The 22,057-nt window shown below is 39.8% G+C and overlaps 1 protein-coding gene across 5 annotated transcripts in view; it reads left to right on the top strand.

Moving 5' to 3' along the window:
• MSRB3 (methionine sulfoxide reductase B3) overlaps window positions 1-22,057 on the top strand; it is an 87,039-nt gene that overhangs the window by 44,152 nt on the left and 20,830 nt on the right. For all 5 annotated transcript variants that reach the window (XM_089524187.1, XM_089524190.1, XM_089524185.1 and 2 more), the window contains one exon: window positions 6,449-6,477. In XM_089524187.1, the coding sequence (XP_089380313.1) occupies window positions 6,449-6,477 (29 nt within the window). The remainder of the gene's footprint in view (window positions 1-6,448; window positions 6,478-22,057) is intronic.

The raw sequence follows: 22,057 nt of genomic DNA, 5'->3' as shown, positions 1-22,057 counted from the left end.
CAGTCATCTTAGCTAAAAGACTTATTCCCAGGTCAATGTGAAACGGGAATATTATGCTTTATAACGTACTTGGGCAGAAGTGATAGGGGTACCATAAACCGGAGATAACTGGAAGGCACACAATAACAATAACAACAACAAAATTCTAACCAGAAGTTGGATTCAGAACATCTCTGGCTACGCGCTTGTGCCCCCGTGCGCACCGAAAGTGCACCAGAAGTTGCACACTGGAAGTCCCGCCCCCCATAAGTCCCTGGCCCCCTGTTAGTGACTGCACTGGGTGACATCAACTCTAGGGATGCCAATGCCTGGCACCACAATGCCTGAAAAGGAAGAAGGAAGCTAATTAAGTAAATATGTAGACCTCTTAGAGGGTCTGCATGTAAGCCCTGCAAACTATAGTAAGCTGCTGCTCTGATATCTGAGATGGAGATTGGCATGCAGTTCTTTTCTCTTGTATGGAGTTGAGCCTACCAAAACTGGAGAATGTGCACCCTCAACCCTTACCTGGAAATGACCCACAAAAACTGAATGCTTAGGGTTAGGCCCTGAGATCTGGCAAACATACTTTTAGTTAATGTAAGGTCTACAAACCAATACATTCTGCTCCTTCTAGGTCTGGTGTGGTGGCTCCAGAAGCTGGCTTAATTATCTTGGAACCTGTCATGGGCTGCATGTTGTTGTTGTTGTTGTTGTTGTTGTTGTTGTGTGTCTTCAAAATATTTCCAATTCAGGGCAATCCTAAGGCTACCCTCTCATGCGGTTTTCTGAGGATGAGAGTATGTGGCTTGCCTGAGGTCACTTAATGGACTTCCATGGCTGAGTGGGTATTCAAACCCTGGTCTGCAGAGTCATAGAGTCCAGTGCTCCAACACTATGCCATGCTGGCTTGGGCTGCATTTTCCCACCATTAAAGTTCATTGGAATGGCAACAGAAATAATCACTTGCCACATTTGATTAAAATAAAATGCATAGGAAGCACACAGGTGGCTTTTAAAGAAAATTAAAGAGAGGCATCCAGGAGTACAATTCTCCATTAGAAAACAAGGTTTGTGTTCTCCCCATGCATTTTTAGAGTAGTAATGCGGGGTTTATTTGCTACGTCCAAATCACTGAATTTTAGCAAATTGTCATAAAATTTGATTTTTAAAATTTTTGTTAGAACAATAAATATGGGCAGGGGCATATGTGTTGTTCTAATCTACTTGTTGGAGTTTATGGGAATTGTAGTCCAACATATTTTGTAGGGTGGTTTAAGCACTGTGTTATAGTAAAGGGGTGGAGAAAGAGAGAAACCATTGCCTTGCAACTCCTTTATCAGCCTATACAGTATAAGGCTCATCCTTTGTGCATGTAGTTTTTCAGGCTCATTAGACATGATACAGGAGTCAAATGGAGTGTCTGGGGTCAAAATAGATATTATGGTAAAGAGCATTCCCTGCAATTAACATGCTTTCCTTTGCACAGTGGGGTTTCATCAGAGATACTTCAACTAACAGAACTGCAAACAACCTTCCAGTGACTAATCACAAAGCATGACACACTAAATATATGATATGTAGTTGAGTGCAATGATGACTTGGACAAAGACAATACACTTTTCTAAATGCTTACTGAGTTTGAAATATATATATTTATATATAAAGTATTTACTTAATTCAGCCACAAGAGGTCTCTGCAGTCAATGAGAGCAATGGGGGAAAAGAAATGCTTAATCCTTTCTTTCCTGGCAGTGTTCCTGAAGATTAGCATAAAAATTCATTAGCATTTCCCTGAAAGGCAGAGGTATATTAGACACAAAAAAAATCAAATGTTAAGTTGGTTAATGAACATCTGGGCATCCAAATTGTGTTGACTATGCCAAAATCTGCATGTAGCTAGTGCAAATAATTTGTACATTACATTCCTGTGGATCAGGATTCACACATAACAGTAGCAGTGCAAACACATTTTTTTTTAAAAAAGAAAGCATGCTATCATGAGCGCAGCATTTACTTTTTTGGTTGTTCTTTGCATCATTGCTATCTATACCTTTAGCATCACTACCTATGAATCAATTAATTTTGTCAGGGATGAATAGTTCTTCAGCACTAAGATTAACAAATCTAATCTTTTAGTAGGCATGATTTATGTTGCTTCATTACTTTGTGACATGTAAGGTCATGGAACACATGAATTTCAGTCTTCAGATGAAAGTTCTGAGGTTTTACATGCACATTCAAGATTGAATTCTATTTTTATCAGCAAATCATACGAACAAAACAATTGAAATCCAGTATCACTCTATACTTAATTTGCTTATACCAACAACTCGAAAAGTGATGCATAGTTTCCTACATCATATGCTTCATATTTTATTGGCCTCACCGGGGAGCAGGTTTACAGCATGAAAACAAACACCTGAAAGGTACCCTTAAAAAGACTTTGTAAAAAGGAGCTTCTTTGTCAAAAACTTTGTTAACTGAGGTATGCCTTTAGATTTTAAAATACTGAAGTAAGTGTAAGGATTTAGAGATGAATAAACAAAAGCTCCTACCCATGCAAGGAGTAAAGGCTAAAAACAATATTTTATATTGTCATTCTCTTGTTAAATACACATTAGCAAACTGATTAAATATGGAATAGATGGAAACACCATCAGATGGATCCATTATTGCTTGGAAACCTGTGCTCAAAGAGTTGTTATCAATAGCTGAGTGCTTTAGGGTTCTGTACTAAGGCCATAAGTCTTCAACATTTTTATTAATCACATGGGGACAGAGTAGACAGCCTGGAAGGAGTGAACTCTGGCTGCTCCAGCCATGATCGCTCCAGGACAAAGCAACCTGACAGCCTGCTCCCAAAGTTGACCCTCCAAACTCTGAGTTGACTCATCCACCAGTGAAAGGCAAGAATGTAATCTGTCCTGGAAGCACTGACCCCCCCCCCCCAATCCATCAAGCCTTTAGTGAGAGCACAAACAGTTATACCTGCTGGAATTTTCTAAGTTCTTTGGCATTGTTTTTGTTTGCTTCATTCTTAAATCCTTTTTTTTACATGCCCCTAAGCTTTAGCCTCGACTTATCTACAAGTCATATCAAAATCCATAATTTTGTTCCCAGAATCTGCCATCGACTTATACAAGTTATAGTTGAGTATACACAGTAACTCTCACCACCAATTGAGTATATGTCATTTTATCTATCCTTGCACTGATTAATCAGTTTTTATTTGATCTGCTGTTAAATTATTTAATCCATCAATATTGTATTAAGGTGGCTGAGACCCTGTGCAGACCGGCACTTTGGGCTGGTCTGGGGGCAGAGTTGGGGTGTAGCGTCTACATGACACATGTCCCAGTTCCATCCCCAGAGCACCATGACACTGCACACCACACCACATGGTGTATGGCATCACAGTGCTCCTCAGGTGCTGTGTCCGCACAACACAATGCCGAAGCAGTGCCATATAGTCACAGCTCTCACACTCTGGAAATCCCAGATTGGCCACGGCCCCAATCTGGCTGAAAAGGAGCGGCTGGAGGCCGCGCCACAGAAATCTTACTGCTGAGATATAATTTTTGCACTTACTTCAGAAATGTGCGAATTATATAAGGTCGAGGCAGAATAATTACATATGCTACTTGCAAGAAAACTGTCCAGTGCAGTCATTTACTGCAATAATCCAGAGGTACGCCTGCATCAATGCTACAAGCAATCCAAGTTTGTTTCCTTATTGACATCTTCTCATACCAAACAGTTCTTGTATCTCTTATTGAGTTTATAAAGTAATATAGACTGTTCAACATTAGAAAATGTAATTGACTGTAAAAACAAGTATATAGGCAATAACACTACCTTACTACCTTATGAGTAGGGCACTAAAGAAGATGGAAAGTCCCTCAAAATTAGCTCCCCTTGGGTCCTACAATTCAGTAGGATCTTACATTCCTTGGGGACTGCTTTTAATGTGCCTTGGTATGTAGCAGGGGAAGAAGGGTTGGGAAAGTTCCCAGCAAGCTCAGGGGCCATTCTAGATAAAGTCTAACACCTGAGGAGCCTTGTTTTGAAGCCTGCACTTCCTTTATCCCACAACATCTCAACATAGCATGCTTATGATGTGACCTTAAGATCCATTATCCCCCTCTTACCTTGCTTTTTGAGACAATATCTGGGGGTCTTGAAGACTTACGTAGATATTTTTGGGTTGGATTTATTTATGTACATTTGTTTATAAATTTTATAACTATTTAGACATCTATTTATAGGCAATCTATAAAAGTATTGCTACAATGTGACCTTTGGAATTTGCCTTGTGGCCAACTGTATTTTGGATTTGCCTTCTGAGGCTGTTCTTGGATCCAACCCACTGACCTCTGCTTAGTTCTTTTGTGGTCTCTGCATCAAAGCAAGTTTCATCTTTTAACAAAAGCTCTGCTAGTTCTTGAATAATCAGCAATCTAAGGTCCAAAACACACTACAGAAATAATCCCGTTTGAGACTGCTTTAATTGCCCTGGCTCAGTGTTAGGGAATTCTGGGAATAGTAATTCATTGTGGCACAAGCACTCTCTGACAGAGGAGGCCAAGTATCACCCTAAACTACAGTTCCTAGTATTGAGCCAGGACAGTTAAAGCAGTCTTAAACTAGATTATTTTTGCAGTGTGTTTTAGACCTAAGAGATCATGCAGGCTACAAGGGTCCCCCCTCTCATAAAAATAATGTGAAAGAGAAATCACTAACAAACCTAGCCATTTAAAGCTATCAGCATAGTTATGCAGTCAGAGCTGATTCATGAGGTGAGCCACTAGTGAAATGGATAGCCAGATTTTTCTGCAAAAGGAGGAGATGTGCTCAATTTCTAAAGTAATATTTGCTAGATCCTGAGATCTACCGCCTGCCCTGCTTGTGAGTGTGCAGGATTCGGCTTGTAGGCCCTCAGTAGTAACGGACTGCTGAAGTCCTCTGGACAGAGGTTTTTTGAAAGTTGTAGTCCAATAATATAACTTTCTCAAGCCCTTGAAATTTATGGCCATAGGACATGTCTACTGAGCTCATCCACCCTATGTGTCTTTGTTTGACAGTACTGCACCCTTCAGCGTAAGAGTGTTCGTTTATAAATAGAGATGAACTCTTTGATTCATGATAGACTGTGTTGAGCACCATTTGAATTTGTTTTTAGCTGAAGAACATTTGTTTTTGTTGTCCTGTTCTACTTTGAGGCCACATGGAAAGCTTCCCTTTGAAAAATAGTTGCATAACAAAGAGGTCATTTTCTATATTTCCAGTCTCCCTCTTTCCTTGCCGTCCCCTCATTTCATTTTAATTTGTTAGAGCTTTCTGGCTTTTTTTCATGATCAAATATTCCAGTTAGCTTGAAGTTAACCAGAATTCCTTTCAAAGCCTTGCTTTGCACTCATTTTATTTTTCTGCTCCACATATCAGCAGTTTGTAATCTGTGTTTAGTGAAAGATGTTTATAATTTGCCAAGCACACCAATATCTTCTTATGGGTTAAAAGAACCTGTCGTTTCCCACTCAATTTGGGCACATTTCCAGTATTAAAGTAACATCTTTTACAAAGACTGCCGCTAATCAGTTCTTGTATCTTGCTGTGGCAGTTGTGAATATATGCACACACACGCACAAAGCACAGAGGTTGTTAATTTGTGATATATGTCTGGTTGGAGCATGCCCACTAATTGGTTTGAGACTTAGATCTAGACAATGCTGCTTCTAGCTGTTTGTTCAGATAGGCCTAGTCATAGGGTTAATTCTGCTTGACAGCACTTCAGCAGCATCTTGAAAGTAATTACCCAACTTAGGTTTTCCCACAGCCGAACTGAGAGCTTCAAAGGCTTCTGAGTTTAGAACTATTATTAACCAATATCTGGAACATGATGTTCCCACAAAGGCTAATTTCCCCACTTCCCCCCTCCACCTCATTATTAAGTATACTGCCTACTGAGTTCATTGGTGTTATGCTAAATACTTTAAATAACACATTAAACAGACAATTGGTAGTACTGGTATGTTTTGCATATACTCTTCTTCTCTTGTCCCCTCAGAATTCACAAGGAGGCTGAAATTCCAACCTTCTTAAGAGAAACTTATATGTTTATTTCTTGATGTATGTGTGTGGTGGGGATGTACAAACATGTGCATTGATATCACTGTCCAAAGAAATATTGATCACAAGAAAATTATGAAGGATAAATCCTGAATATAAACTTTAAAAAAATCAGCTCTAAATTGTAAACATTTAAGGTACATTGTTTTGTAAGCTGCTTTTAAATTAAAATGATTATGGATAATGTTGCTCATTTGAAAATACATTGAAAATTTGTGTTTGATAGCAAAAGTTAATTAACCTTGGTTGCTGCATTTGGCTATTAACATAAAACATTAACTAAACGATTTCACCCCTTTCTCTCTCTCTCTCTCTCTCTCTCTCTCTCTCTCTCTCTCAGATCAGAAACAAAGTTTGACTCAAATTCAGGTATGTTTAAGTTTATAATCTTTATAATGAATACATTGTTTTCATGTTACTCTCAAAAGAGTAATTTATCTTAACTTAAACACAGTCTGGAACATCCCAGATAAAATCTTAACTTTACACAGTCTGGAACATCCCAATCTTTAAAACAATCTCAGGTTTCAGAATACCTTACACAGTGCTTTTATTCTTTCCCTAGATTCATGTCTCTTTTTAATTTTACTCTTTCATGTTAAAAGATGATTGCAAGGAAACCATGTCAGTTTTGCATTAGATTTTAAATGAAATGGCGCTGAGGGAAATGGTCTTCGAGAATATTGGCTGATTTAAAGGTTGTTTTTCTTCCTGGAGGACAAGGTTGTTGCATGGGCATGAAGTCTGAGCAAGCAATAGATCAGAAAACAAGTGATTTGCCCATGCAATGTCTGTGTATACATGCATGCTAGACAAAGATGTAGATTTGTCTCTACATGGTTAACCGAAATGTCAGGTTTTTTTCCTATTTATAAGAAATATGAGTACCATAAACTAAGAAATGAAGCATTTAATTTCAATAAGCAGAATGTATGCTATTGTAAACAAAACTACTTTCTAAAATAGAGTTGTTGTGATAATAGAAGAATCTGGTCATTTCTTTTAACAGTATGAATTTTTATGGTTAACAAAACAAAACTAAATCTACAATTAGGAATCCTTTTACACTGACAAACTATAATTGCATAATAAAAACACCTAAGATCTGGTGTTTTACAGACATCTTCCTTAGGTTAGGCAGTAAAAAGATTGCTAGATGTAGAGATCTGGGGAATGCAAAATCTTGCACACCATGATGGCATTTACAGTTGGCTTTATTAAATGCATTACTTATCTGTGGATTTTGGATTTTGTTTTGTTTTTGTGGAGCAACATTACAGTCTTAATTTTATTTTATGTTCAATACAGTTACTTTTTTGGCACAGCATGCTTTTGAATGATAAAGTCATAGTTTTTATCAAGGGAAGTTGCTACCCTAAATTATTTACCGTATATTTACTTAGCTATTTTTACAATGCCTTTCCATGGGGTTTGCGGATAACACAACAGAATAATTTAAACAATTCAAAAAACCATTTTACACAAGCAATAAATGCAAGGAACAATTAAAATGACATCTTACTAATAAAGAACAACAGCATAAAACAAAACAGGTTGTTAAAATCCTGGCGTGATCCCACCATTATAAACCAGTTGTGTAAAGGAAAATTAATATACGGCCATGTACCAGATTTTTACAACTCCTTGATAAGGACTAGTAACATTAGCCTAAGAGCCCAAGAGTAGGTTTATATTTTTGTCTTTGATCTTAACTCATGCTGACCCCATAAAACCCGTGCCCTCCTTAATAGAGTCCATCCATCTGGCATGTGGCCTTCCTCTCTTCCTACTTCCCTCCACCTTCCCAGCATTATTGTCTTTTCCAATGAGTCCTTCCGTCTCATGATGTGTCCAAAGTATGACAGCCTCAGTTTGGTCATCTGGGTTTCCAGAGAGGTTTCTTGATTGATCTGCTCTAGGACCCATTTGACTGTTGTATTTGACTGTTGAATCCGAGTGGTTTACAACAGAGGGGATAATAGACGGTTCCCTACCCTCAGGCTTACAATCTAAAAGACACGACACAAAAGGAGAAGGGAATGGTGAGGGGGGGAGGTGAGGGGATCAGGTCCAGCAGTTCTTCTCTCCCTCTGAGGCCTGGACCAAGGCAGATGGACCGGAGGGAGGCCTCTTCTTCTTCTTCAGGCTAGCCCTGGTGGAGCTGGGCCAGCCTATTCTCTTCCTCACAGGCCAAAGGATGATTTCTTTCTTATTTATAAATTGCTTTTCTACTGATTAGGTCCCCAAAGTGATATACAATAGACCACAATATCAAAATTGTCTCAAGAGACAAAGATGTGACCAAATAACGGTTTTGACTGCCTGTCAAAAGCACAGTCCAATGGGGCTAGTCTGACTTCACTTGGGCAGGAGTTCCACGATCAAGGTGGTCCCTCATAAAAGCCATTTCTTGTGTACTTATTTAAGTCCTGATGTAGAACACACAACCGGATCTCCACTGAATCCACTGACTCTTCCAGATTCCAGGCACATTTATATGGACAGAGGCAGTATTTCAGATATTCTGGGTTCAAGCTATTTGGGACTTAAAACTATATCATAATGCATTTATTCATAAAGGATGCATATAACAAAATATGTATCCATAAGTACCAAAACCAGTAGGTATGCTATTATTTATGTTTGAAACTACTCACTTATATACACTAAATTTATTATGGTGTTGTTTAAGTAAACTGAATATATTAGTACAAGTTCCTTTCCTTTACCAGCCTTTCTTCAGTTACCTTGTAACTGTGAACCTCATAGAATCATAGATTCTATTGGAAGAGACCACAAGGACCATCCAGACCAACCCCATTCTGCTATGCAGGAAATCTAAATCAAAGCATCCCTGACAGATGGCCATCCAGCCTCTGTTTAAAGACCTCTAAGGAAGGAGATTCCACTACACTCTGAGGGAGTTTGTTCCACTGTCGAACAGCCCTTACTGTCAGAAAGTTCCTCCTAATGTTGAGGTGGAATCTCTTTTCCTGTAGCTTGCATCCATTGCTCTGGGTCCTAGTCTCTGGAGCAGCAGAAAACAAGCTTGCTTCCTCCTCAGTATGACATCGCTTCAGATATTTAAACAGGGCTATCTTATCACCCCTTAACCTTCTTTTCTCCAGACTAAACATCCCCCGTTCCCTAAGTCATTCCTCATAGGGCATGGTCAGGCCCTTCACTATTTTGATTGCCCTCCTTTGGACACTCTTCAGTTTCTCAACATCCTTTTTAAATTGTGTTGCCCAGAACTGTACAGAATATTCCAGGTGGGGCCTGACCAGAGCAGAATAAAGTGGCACTATTACTTCCCTTGATCTAGACACTATACTTCTATTGATGCAGCCTAAAATCACATTGGCCTTGTTAGCTGCCGAATCGCACTGTTAACTCATGTTCAATTTGTGGTCTACTTGGACTCCCAGATCCTTTTCACACAAAGGAGTTTATCAGACAAGGGAAATTGGAAGTATAATCCAATGGCAATCTGAATGCAATCATGGGTTTTAATGTTATTGTGTGACAACCTACTACACGCAAATTCGGGCAATGGGAAGTCAGTCCGAGTGCAATCATGAGGTTTCACGGTATTGCGTGATAGACTACCACATGCAAATTTGGGCAATGGCATGCTATTTTTGGGCAATGGGAAGCCAGTTTGAATGCAATTCACATTCACGTAAATTCACCGAGCTAGCGAATTCACGTGAATGTGTTCTGGCCCCACTTTCTTTTCATTCGAAATTAAGAGATATTCCTCACGTGTGACAAAGTCTGTAGTCTTGTTCAACCCATCCTATATCTGTTCATTTCATTTTTCCACCCCAAATGCAGTACCTTACATTTCTCCATGTTGAAATTCAGTTTGTTAGCTTTGGCCCAGCTTCCCTCCATCCCCATTAGCTCACTGACTGGCTAGGATGACAGTCCTTTGATTGGGTTACTGTTTACTTGGATACCCTATGAACCTCTTTCCAGACTGCTTCTTCAGTCTTCCTTTTTGGTCTATCAAACAGTTGTTTCCCAAGTTCACCCTTTCCAAAGCTCTGTCTTTAAGAATATACAGTGTCTCTCAAGATTCCCCTCTCTATAAACACAGATCTTGACCTTCTGTGTTATTCCGCTGTTATTTCTGCATTTCCTTCCAGTCTTTCCTTAGCTTATGAGGTTGGTTTGTATGCTTCAGGCTTTGTTCAGCTTTTCTGGCTCCATCTCCTGCTTTCTGCCTTCCTGACCACCTGTCACAAGTTGTTTTGTCTTCATCAATTGCTCCTAACTGACTGAATTGAACTTGACAGATTGACATACTTTTCAGTCACAAAACCTACTGCTAATCAAATTTGTAGTGGGTTTGATTCCAGATTTGTCAAAATGTGGGGTGGGCAACTATTTTTGGTCTACAGCTCACTTTAATCCTAGCTAGCACATGGTGAAGGCTTATGGGTATTGGAGTCCAAAGCATCTGAAGAGCTGCAGTTAATACAATCTCTGTATTAAACAAAGGGGATTACTAGGGAATTTTCAGTATACTGTACAATCAGACTTTTGTTGTTGCTGTGTTCCTTCAAGTTGTTTCCAACACATGGCAAACCTAAGGTGACCTTATCACTGGGATTTCATGGCATGATTTGTTCAGAGGGGGGGATTGCTTTTGCTGCTCAAACTCACCTAGTGGGTTTCGATGACTGAATGGGGATTCAGACCCTGGTCTCCAGAAGTGTAGTCCAGTGCTGAAACCACTACACCACACTGGCTTTCTAATTAGATTTTACCATAAATATAGTTAAATTAGTACATAAGACATAAATCTTTCCGATATAGTTAGCTTTACCACCAGCTACAGCTTAGCAGCTTGGCATTGCTCAGGCCTCTGAGGGACAGAAGAGCAGGCAGGCACAGCTCTATTGGCCCAGAAGTTGGTGAGAGCTCCCACTTCCATTCCAATGGCCATTGTTGTGGTCTCTGAGGGAGAGGAGGGCAGTTAGCATCTGTTGCTCTTAATCTTTTCCCTTCTGTTATTTCCTTTCCCTTATGTGTCATGTCTTAATTAGATTGTAAGATTCAGGGCAGGGAACTAGCAAATGAATGATTTGTAAGCTGCCCTGGGAGCCTTTTCAGCTGAACTGTGGGTTATTTGTTGTTGTTGTTAACGGCCATCAAATCACCTTTGACTCATGGTAACTCTATGAGTGAGACAGCTCCAAGCCCCCCTGTCATCAGCTGCCCCAGTCAGGTCCTGAAGACTCAGGGCTGTGGCCTCTTTGATTGAATCTATCCATCTAGTATGGAACTTTCTTCTCTTTCTGCTACCTTTCACCTTTCCTAGCATTATTGTCTTCTCCAGTGAGTCATGTCTTCTCATGATGTGGCCAAAGTAAGACAATCTCAATTTGGTAATCTTGTCTTCCGAAGAGAGTGCAGGTCTGATCTTCTCTAGTACTCTTCTTCAACTCCACTTCTCAAATAAGTTGATTTTCTTTCCGTCAGCTTCTTTCATGTCCAACATTCACATCTGTACATGGTGATGGGGAATACAATGGCTTGGACTACTATTACTTTAATGTCCAGCTTTATTTTAGTTTAGTTTAGTTTAGTTTTTCCAGCTTTAAATCTTTGCACTTTAGAATTTTGTCTAGTTCTTTCATACAGTGGCATCACTGGAGGGTGTGGGGGATACAGCTTGCATTGAGTAACACCCCTGAAGCAGTGTGACATCTGGTCAGGCCCTCTTCCCACTGTGCCCCTCCTCGCTTGCAACGGCGGTGGTGGCCTCCTTACAAGGAGACCTCCAATGCCACCGCAAAAGAGTGGGGCAAGTGACCCTCTTCTGGTTTCCTGCAGTTGCAGAGGATTGGGCCGAGCAATCTTCTCTTGGCTTGCAGTGGTGGCGGAGGCCTCATCATGAGGAAAGCTCTGATGGTGCATCAAAGATGCTGACTGAGCAACCCTCTTCTGACTTGCTGTGGCAGCCTCCTCATGGGGAGAGCTTCCCACCACAACAAATGAGAGGGCCCAGTGCACCGTTTTGGCTGCTCTGAACAGTTCTTGAAAATCAGCCGCTGTGGGATGGATGGGGAACTGAATGGGAACTTCCGGTGGCATCAGCGACATTCTTGCGGCGTTCCCCCATGTGGTAAAATGGATGATATCCTCATTCTGTTCCGCGCCAGGCCCATTCCCTGGGGCCCGTGCGATAAGCTCCAAAGTCTCCTCTGTTGATTTTATTCTATGTTCTGTGGCATAATATTGCATATTATTATTTGGAGTGAACTGAATCCCATTGCAATTATTTAATGTGCTCATTGTTGCTCACACAGTGCTAACACTTGAATAATTGATACTTTTTCTTCAACTCTTTCACTTACTTCTTTTTTGGCTTCTGCCCCTATCTTCCACCCATTCTTGTTTCCATCAACCTTCTGATTCAATGGGTCACAAGTTTTGAGGATTTTGGTAAGTCTCCAGCTGTTAGCTTTTAGCAAAAACAAAAACCATTTAGCTAAAAATATATGTCATTCAGAAGTATCCTAGTGAACCCTTTGTAATACGTTAGTGTGGTTTTTATTGCTCATATAATGTCAAGCAGATAGATGCATAAAGAGGAAGTTTTTCCCATTCCTTTTCTTTTGGCTTTGTCTCTCACAAATGTTGAATTCCCATTCTTCCCAACCAACAATTGTATTATAGATTTTGTAGACTCTGTGGGAGGGACAGTGTGGCATAGCAGTTTGAGTTTTGAACTACAACTCTGGAGACCAGGGTTTGATTCCCTGCTTGGCCGTGAAACCCACTCAGTGACCTTGGGCAAGTGATACAGACAGGCTGGGAGGAGGGCAATGGCAAACCTGAAAACAAATCTCGCCAGTGATTTGAAGGTCTCCCCAGCATTTTAAATTAGTCCAGAAATGTGCTATCAATATATTGCAGTTGGTACACAATAGGTGTCATATGCTCTGATCTTTTGGTTCCCACAAGCAACCAGGGAGCTGCATTTTGTACAAGTAGAAGTTTCCAAAGTGTCTTCAAAGGGAGTTCTGTATACAGCATATTTACAGTAATCAATTCTGGATGTAACTGGGGCATGGATAACAGTGGCAGAGCCTCCTTTGTCTAGATCAGGCGTGGGGAAAGTAAGGCCAAATGGGGCACGATTTGGCACCCTCAAAAACCACCAAAAGTTTAGAAAAAATTAATGGGTGATTTTTTTTTTGTCCCATCAAAAGCTGAATATAGTTCAGAACCACTACAAAGGTATAGCAGTTTGGCTGCTGCAATCTACTCAAGGTCCAACATACCTCAGAATCTTTGACTGCTTCCAAAATTCATCAATAGAGAACCCAAAAGGACATGATGTCACTTCTGGTTGTATTGAACATACCAGTGCAGCCCTTGGGGAAGAGCTACAGGAGTGAAAAATAGCTTGCCCCCTCTGCACTTGGACAGTCCTAGTCTGGACAGTACAGCTGACCGATCAGCTGTCCCTACCTAGAGTTCTTTGAGAAGAATAAATTCCCCTGGGTTTTCTGCTTTTCTGTAAGCTCTATGGGTAATGTAACGGGCATTAAGAATTTTGCAAAATGTGAACCCTCTGGTATTAAAGAGAAGAATGCATTGACTATACTTAAGCATTGAGGGTCTGTTGTAGGACAAATCTGGGCATTCTTCCTTTTCAGATGTTGTTGGACAACAGCTTCCAGCATCTGTCACCCTAGGTGAATGGGAGTTGCAGTTCAACATCTGGAGGGCCACATGTTCTCTACCCCTTCTCTCTGATGGTATATGACAGAGCCACACAAAAGCCTAACTGTTTTACTGCCTTCTTGGCCTAATATCACAGTTTTATCACTTCTTTAATTAAAGAGGCTCATTTCTTGAATACTGTTTTTGTTATTCTGTTTCTGCAGAGCAGTCCAGAACAGTCATTTTCTCCTTCCTTGGACAAACCCTCTGTGTGTAGAGCGGAAATGTACTTGAAAACCATTTGTAAAGCCCAACTACTATCCTTTGAGGAAAGCTTGATAATTTCTGTGCTTTTTTGTGAGAATAACATGAAGAATAACACAGATTTATTTCCTTGCAATAAAAGTGGAGTCTGGCATGCAGTTAGTTATGAAAGGTTCAATTTATTAATTTTAACTACAAAATCTGGAAATATCATACAAGGCTGAAATACTGAGGGGAAAATCTATGTAACATGAATGTGATTAGAGCATTTTACTTCAAAGTGAAACTGAAAATTAAATTAATGCTCAATATTCATCATGCAGATGGCTATAACATATGTACAACAATGCACATTCTTCATTCCAGTGACTAGAGGTTTACTTACTTTAATAACAAGAACAGCTTTGGCTAAAAGAAATTCTCCTCTCACTATAGAGACTTTTTATTTCAAAGTGAAACAGAAAATTAAATAGAGACTTTGTGTGACAAAACAATTATGCTTACAGTTTTTGAGCCTGAATGTCATGGAATAAAATGTTTATGCAATAGGATTTTTATTTATACTCTTTAAGAAGGGTATTGTAAGAAATTGGAGTAATAGGCATTTCACGAGCAGCTGAAACAAGGGAAAGAGATACTTCCATGGAAATCTGTTGCCTTGTGGGAAAATTTTTGAATTACAGTAAGTGAACAAAGAATGGTTGTTGGGTAGCAGGAATTGCATTAATGCCCACTCGTTAAAAAAGAGTACATTCGGCACATTTTGTGCATATTATATTACTGAGGTTTTATTATTTATTGGAATCCTCTTAACTGTGACTAAAAATAGCTTCTTGTATCAAATATTTTCTACTATATATGCTGCCTTAATATGGGTACATTTAGGCTTATTTCCCTGTGGGTGGTGGATTCTCTTTAGGAATATGCCTCTTTCAGAACTTGTAAAAATTGAAGAAGGAACTGTTTTTCTCTGAGATCATGTTTTTAATGCTGCTTTTGTTGTTACCGTATGTAAAATAAAATAAGAGATCAGCATGTAGGCACTGGAACAGTGCATCACAGAACAAAGTACTTTCAAGAAACCATAGTTGAGGAACAAAATATATTAACTCTTACATTACAGTACTATACATGCTTACTTAGAGATAATATCCAGTGTGTCTAATGAAGCTTTCTGCCAGGTAAGGGTTTAATAAGCTAAGCATTTTGTACTGAATTCTGTCTCTCTCTGTTTTAGTTGTTCAGCTGGATATACTTTATGTACTAATACAGTATCCACATGTGTCCTTCTTTTGAATGTCACCACTCTTTACACAACTGTTAGTGCTCTTATCATCTGTACATATGCATTGCATTATTGTTGTCCAGCTTTGTTTTTGGATAGACTTTCTGATGATAGATTTCCACTAAATTTTTTTCAGGAGAGCATACCTAGACCTCACTGATCTTAAGAGTATACCCTCAATTATCCTGGTTAGTCAGAGACAGTTCTGATTAAAATTCTTTTATTAGACCTATAAAGCTGCTTTTAAAATGTCCCAGTTTCTCTCTCTTCCTCCCACTTTCCCTGTTTGTCCTCAGTTTACGTCAGTTATATGCTAACTGAATTTAAAGTGCAAAAGTAATTTGCTCTCCATTAACTAAATGTGGGAGTGGTGAGAGGAAGGGTCAGAATCTTGACCTTTCCAGTAGTCTTGGGCTTAAGCAGATTGCTGCAACTTCTTTTAACCTTTGTATTCTTCTTTAGTAACTTTTGCTGTCTTCACCACATCTGGTATTGCCAACCATATGTTACCCGTTTTCATCTGTGAAATATTGGAGGCTATGTAAGAGTGGGAGAAATTTCTTTCCAGCTGTGTCCCTTCTCTGTTTCAGTGTCATGTCAAGATTTCAAACCAAATCCACCAATATATTCTATAAAAGTAAAGAAGGTCTAGTGGATTTGGTATCTAACTCATGATCATCTTCCAGAAAAATCAGCCTAAGAATGATGATGTGTGGGGAAATTAATGCTGTTTTAGGCAATTGCAGCACAGTATCCAGCAGGAACTGGCAACTGCCTGTGACTTTTTGCAATAGGATGTCAATTACACTTTGGACCAGTGCAATTCCAAATCTAACCCCAAGATCACAGGCAAAGATCCCTTATTCAGGAGCTCGAGATAGGTGTGGAATGTATTTGAGTGGCAATGTGGAGACATCAGGATGGGTACAGTGGTGTTTTTATGGCAAATGAGTTGGCAAAAATATCTCAGGCTAGCTGGCCATACAGAAAAAAACGATAAAACCCCATATCCATCCAGCAACAATATCTTTATTTGTCCAGCCCAAAAGCACAAAATACATCTCAATAGCTTTCAAAGCTTCACTGGCTTCTTCATCAGGTGAAAGATAAAAGACAAAACACATGCAAAGGAAAGAATATGACATTGCTGCGGTCACAGAATTTACATTTTAGGTCATGATAATGTAGGAAGTGTGTGTAGATACAAACTGACCCCTCCCTATGACCATAAACTGAGCGAGAACAATAAAACAGGGTGAATAAGTCTTGGCTTCTCTCTTTGAAGTACAAAGCACCCCCTTCTGAGAATGTTATATGTATTTGTCCAGTAGAAGATGTCAGTGAAAGAGAAAATAACAAAGAGAATCTTTCTGGTCTGAGAAAGAGACAATCTTTCTGGACTAAGTGCAAAAATTGCTGGGAAGGCGGAAGGGATGAGGTTAAATATTGAAGAGCCCTGGTGACACAGTGGTTAAATGCCTATACTGCAGCCACTCACTCACTCACAAACCACAAGATTGTGAGTTCAATACCAGTCAGAGGCACAGGGTCGACTCAGCCTTGCATCTTTCTGAGGTCACCAAAATGAATACCCAACTTGTTGGGGGTAATTGGCTTACACATTGTAAACTGCTTAAGGAGTACTTCAGTGCACTGATAAGCAGTATAGTAATGTAGTTGCTGTTGCTACTGCTAAATGTAGACAAAACAGGTTAAAAACACTGAGAAGGGGTCCACAGAAGAAGATCAAAGAATGCTAGGTAACAGTGTGAGTTGTACTTAGTATAGTCACTAGGGGTGGATACAGTAAGAAAGAGAAAGAGCATCTGTGCTAATTATAAAGTCTGCACATCACTTTAGAAGTTCATGGAGTTGAATGGAGAGGAGACAGAATGATAATAGGAAAGATATGGTGGGTAGGCTTTTTTGGGGATGTGTGTTTGTTTTTTTTAAAGATCAAAGTAGAATTTTGCTGCGTGCTTATACCTCAGGTGTTGGAGATGGACAGATGGAAAAAGACATGGTATGGGGAACATGTGTGACTAGAGTTGAAGGGAAGGCAAGAATTTCAGAGTGAGAATTAATTGATGGAGAAGAAAGGTTTGAGGGAATGAAGCGAATGTGAAGAGGGCCAGATAGAGCTTGGTAGCCTTTTTCTCGACAAAGACAAAGATGGAGGGGCAACCAGGAGGCAGACAGTATGAGGAAGAAACTGGAGAAAGAAGGAGGAAGAGTATTTGTGGGATAGGAGATGGCTACTCAAGTTAACAGTCTTCATTTACAGCCAGCTAGTCTGGAATTGTGGCTATAGTGCCTCTCCTCCCATCTCAAATACAGAAAAACAGCAAGTTTATTTCACTCCTGGTGAATCATTGTCTGTTCATCTTGCTAAATCTCAAATTGGGCAGATAAAATCATTTAAAACCTTTACAATTAAAATTTAAAAGGCAGTTAAAACCAACTAGCTAAATACAGTATACAATTACATAAACATACCAAAGTTAAAAGCATAGTCTAAGCACACCCCATATAAAAGTATTCCCAACACGATTACACATTAAATGGTAAAATCAAGATTTGCTTTTTGAGATTGATATATTAATAATAATAATAATAATAATAATTATTATTATTATTATTTGTATACCGCTCTGTGGCGAACCAATCCTGGCGGTTGACAACAGTAAATATAACAAGAGTAAAATATAAAATTAAAAACATTGTAATCCCTCTCCTCCATGGGAAAGTATTATTTTATATTAAATTTAATCAAGCCATGGATGGTTGAATCTGTGGGTACAGAATCCATGGAAATGGAGGGCTGACTGTATGCAAGACAAAAACAGAGTGACCCATTCAGAACTTTGTACCTTCTTTTAACATTGAGCAATAATATTGCTCTTTACATTGTTCATATTTGAGTTCTGCATAGAGATAACACAGACGTCCTCCATTATCCTTTGCTTTTCATGGTCTTCCAGAGCTTTGAAATAGTTACTTTTTGGACTACAAGTCCTACAACACCTGGGGAATTCTGAGAATGACTGTCCAGACAAAAAATGTTTCCATATGCTGCGGTCACACTTCATTCATCTGGAACCTTAGGTTGCAAAGAAATAGATTAGTTTTCTAAGGTTCACAATTTACCTGCAGGAGACTAATTTAGCTATGTCTCTTAATGAATGCATCCATAAGAGATCAATATGAACAGAAACCTATGCATTTCTACTGTCACATACATTATATGGAGTGCAGTAGGTTTTGCTCCCAGCCAAATCAATACAGAATGGTAGTTCCTGTTTCACAAGCTGGCTGGGGTTCTACATACTGAATGTCATCTGCTCTGGAACATCAGCTATAATCTCTGAATGCTGGTGCACTAAACAGAATATTTTCCTTGAATTGGATGCCCCAATGAGGCCAAAGGTATTATTGTTGATGATATAAAAGCCATGTTTAAGTATTTGAAAGGATTTCATATGGAAGAAGGAGAAAGCTTGTTTTCTGCTGCTCCAAAGACTAGGATATGGAGCAATGGATTCAAACCACAGGAAAAGAGATTCCACCTAAACATTTGAAAGACCTTGTTTGTATGTACAGCGCTGTGTAAATCTACAGCGCTATATAAATAAAGCATAATAATAATAATAATAATAATAATGGTAAGAGCTGTTTGGCAGTGGAGTATGCAGTCTTGGGGTGTGAGACAATCTCCTCATTTGGAAGGTTTTAAGTAGAGTCTGGATGGCGATCTATTGGGAATGCTTTGATTGTGTGTTTCCGCATAGCAGGGGGTTGGAATGGATGGCCCTTGTGGTGTCTTCCAACTCTATGATTCTGTTTTAGAACTAATATTTAAAGTACTATGGCCTTGGCAGGCATTGAAAATTCCCCTGTCTTTTTAGAAAACAGAAATGTGTTGCACGCGATTGTGGGAAATTTGAATTTGAATCTTCAAGGCCTTGGGGCAGTATGCAAGGTGTTCTGAAGATCTTCTGTGAAATTATTGACTTGATGGTGTGGGGAATTAAGCCTTGGGCTATCTGGCCCCTTCTCCCCCTCCATTGGAGAGATGTGGACTATATATGTTGGTAGATTTATAGGAGGAACCCTACGGAGTACACCTGGTGTTAATGACAATTAGGCCAGGGACATGTGCAAAAGTTTTGGCATGCTCAAACTTTTCAAGGTGTGGAGATACATCACTATTTTAAGTATGTAAAGCTTGCATTTAAGAAAGCCAACTCACCATGAACATAAATGTGAAATAGAGCAAAAGCTTGAGAAGAAAGGCTTGAAAGATGGATGACAGCTTCATGAGCATATGAACAATGAAAAAAGTTAAAAGGTTGCTTACAGACAGTTTCTATAGGTGTACCAGAAGATTTCCCCAGTATTCTTATATCACAACACTTTCCTGTCTCTGTCCTGATTCTGTTGCTGATGTACTTTTGGGGGTGGGGATGAGGAGCAGAGGGATGAAACAATTTTATTTTAGTAATCTGCTAAAATTAAACACACTCAGATATAGTACTATGTATATTGTATAAAGGCTTTATACTGGTTTCATTTACAATGTAAACCCAATCTCCTAGTGAAAGAACAGCTATGATTGACTGGGCTACCAGCTTAAGCTGATAAAAGGCAGTTTGGGCCACTGAAATCACTTTAGCTTCTAGTGACAATGATGGATGCAAGAGGACCTCTAACTCTGTACAGTATTTCATCCACTAGATGGAATATAACATCATTCAGAACACGTAGTTTGACTAACTCTCAAACATGGGGACCACATGACCATAAAGCCTTCAGTTTGTCAGTATTCAGTCTCAGTTGATTGGCTTCATATAGATATTGAACGACTTAGGGGTAAGTTGTGGTACTCAATAACACAACAGCCAGGACCATCAGGCCATATAATCTTTCAGTGCCACTTCTGAAGCAGTGACACACATCCTGCTTATCTGATTTTACCATGTGTGCATTTTCATTGCATTGCCCAGTAAGTGCTTTACTTGAGCTTGAACATCAATATAACAGCAATTGTTGCTAACTGCCTTCAACCTCGATTCATTGCAATCCTGTGGATGAGACATCTCTAAAATTTCTTGTCATCAACTACCCCGCTCAGTCCCTGCAAGGCTCAGGCTCATGTGCTTCTTGATTGATCAACACATCTGGTGCATGGTCTTCTTCTCTTTATACCTTTCTCAGCATGGTTGTCTTTTCTAATGAATCATGCCTCGTCATGATGTGGCTGAAGCATGAGAGTCTCATTTAAAAGATATAGCTGTATTTGTCTGTAGAACAGTATGTATGGAGATCTTGTAGCACCTTTGAGATTAACTAAAGAAAGAACTTGGCAGCATGAGCTTTCATGGGCGAAAGTCTACTTCCTCAGATCCATTCCTCAGATAATATGCAACATACACAGCTCCCTAAGTCTCTCCTCATACTGCATGGTTTCCAGACCTTTCACCATTTTTGTTGCCCACCTTTGGATTTGTTCCAGCTTGACAATATCCTTTTTGAATTGTGGTGCCCAAAACTGGTCACAGTATTCCAGGTGAGACCTGACCAAAGCAGAATAGAGTGGTAATATTACTTCTCTTCAGGTTGAAGAGGAGCCATTGCTGATCACTCTATGGGTTTGGCTGTTCGACCAGTTACAAATCCACCTAAGAGTTGTATTGTCTAGTTCACGTTTTACCAGCTTGTTTGCCAGAATAGCATGGGGGACTTGATCAAAGGCCTCAGTGAAATCAAGATATGCTACATCCACAGCATTCCCTTCATCTACCAAACTGGTAATTTTATCAAAAAAGGAGATAAAATTAGTCTGGCATGACTTGTTTTTTAGAAACCCATATTGACTTTTTGTAATTAGGACATTCCTTGCTAATGCTTATAGACTCTCCATTTAATGAGCTGCTCTAGAATCTTTCCTGATATTGATGTTAGGCTAATCGGGCAATAATTGTTTGAGTCCTCTTTTCCCCCTTTTTGAAGATGGGGGCAACATTTGCCCTTCTCCAGTCCACTCAGACTTCTCCTGTTCTCCAGGGATTCTCAAAGATTATTGACAATGGCTCTGAGATTACATCTGCCAGTTCGTTTAATACCGTTGAATGTAATTTATCTCACCTTGGAGAACTGAATTCATTTAGACTAACCAGGAATTCCTGTACTACTGTTTACTTATTCTGTGCTGCATTTTCTTTACTGCATCATCTGCTCCATTTTCCTCAGGTTGAGCACCCTTTTTTTAATGTGAGAAGACTGAAGCAAAGAAGGTGTTTAATAGTTACGCCTTTTCTCTGTCCCCTTGTAGCATTTTGCCATCTTTTCCACTCCTTTTGTTTGTCTTCTTGGCTGTCTCACTCCATATATGGTAGGAGTCTTTGGCGTGTTACAGATTGCCCGTTTGGGGTGGCCTGTAACCGGCCCTTTCCCCGCCGGATCGGGGCCTCAGCTGCCACAACGGCAGCCTCCAAGGCCCTTATCTGCTGCTTTCCAGGCTGCGGGGAAGCTGAAAATGGCCGCTTCCCTGTGGCCTGGAAAGGGGTGTCCTTGGGGCTTCAAGCCCCAAGGACACCCGGCGGCAGCGGGGAGGAGGAGAAAGGGGCCACTTGGCCCCTTTCTCCTCTGTGTTGCTGGCGCAGCCATGTAAAGGCTGCGCCCAGTGACGCAAAGCTGGAAGGAGCTCCGAAATGGAGC

Source organism: Sceloporus occidentalis, unplaced genomic scaffold, assembly GCF_023333645.1.
Source record: "Sceloporus occidentalis isolate IW3139 unplaced genomic scaffold, rSceOcc1.0.p SCAF_5, whole genome shotgun sequence".
NCBI lineage: Eukaryota > Metazoa > Chordata > Lepidosauria > Squamata > Phrynosomatidae > Sceloporus > Sceloporus occidentalis.
The sequence above is the reverse complement of the archived record's forward strand: the minus strand, read 5'-3'. Positions and strand labels throughout refer to the sequence as shown.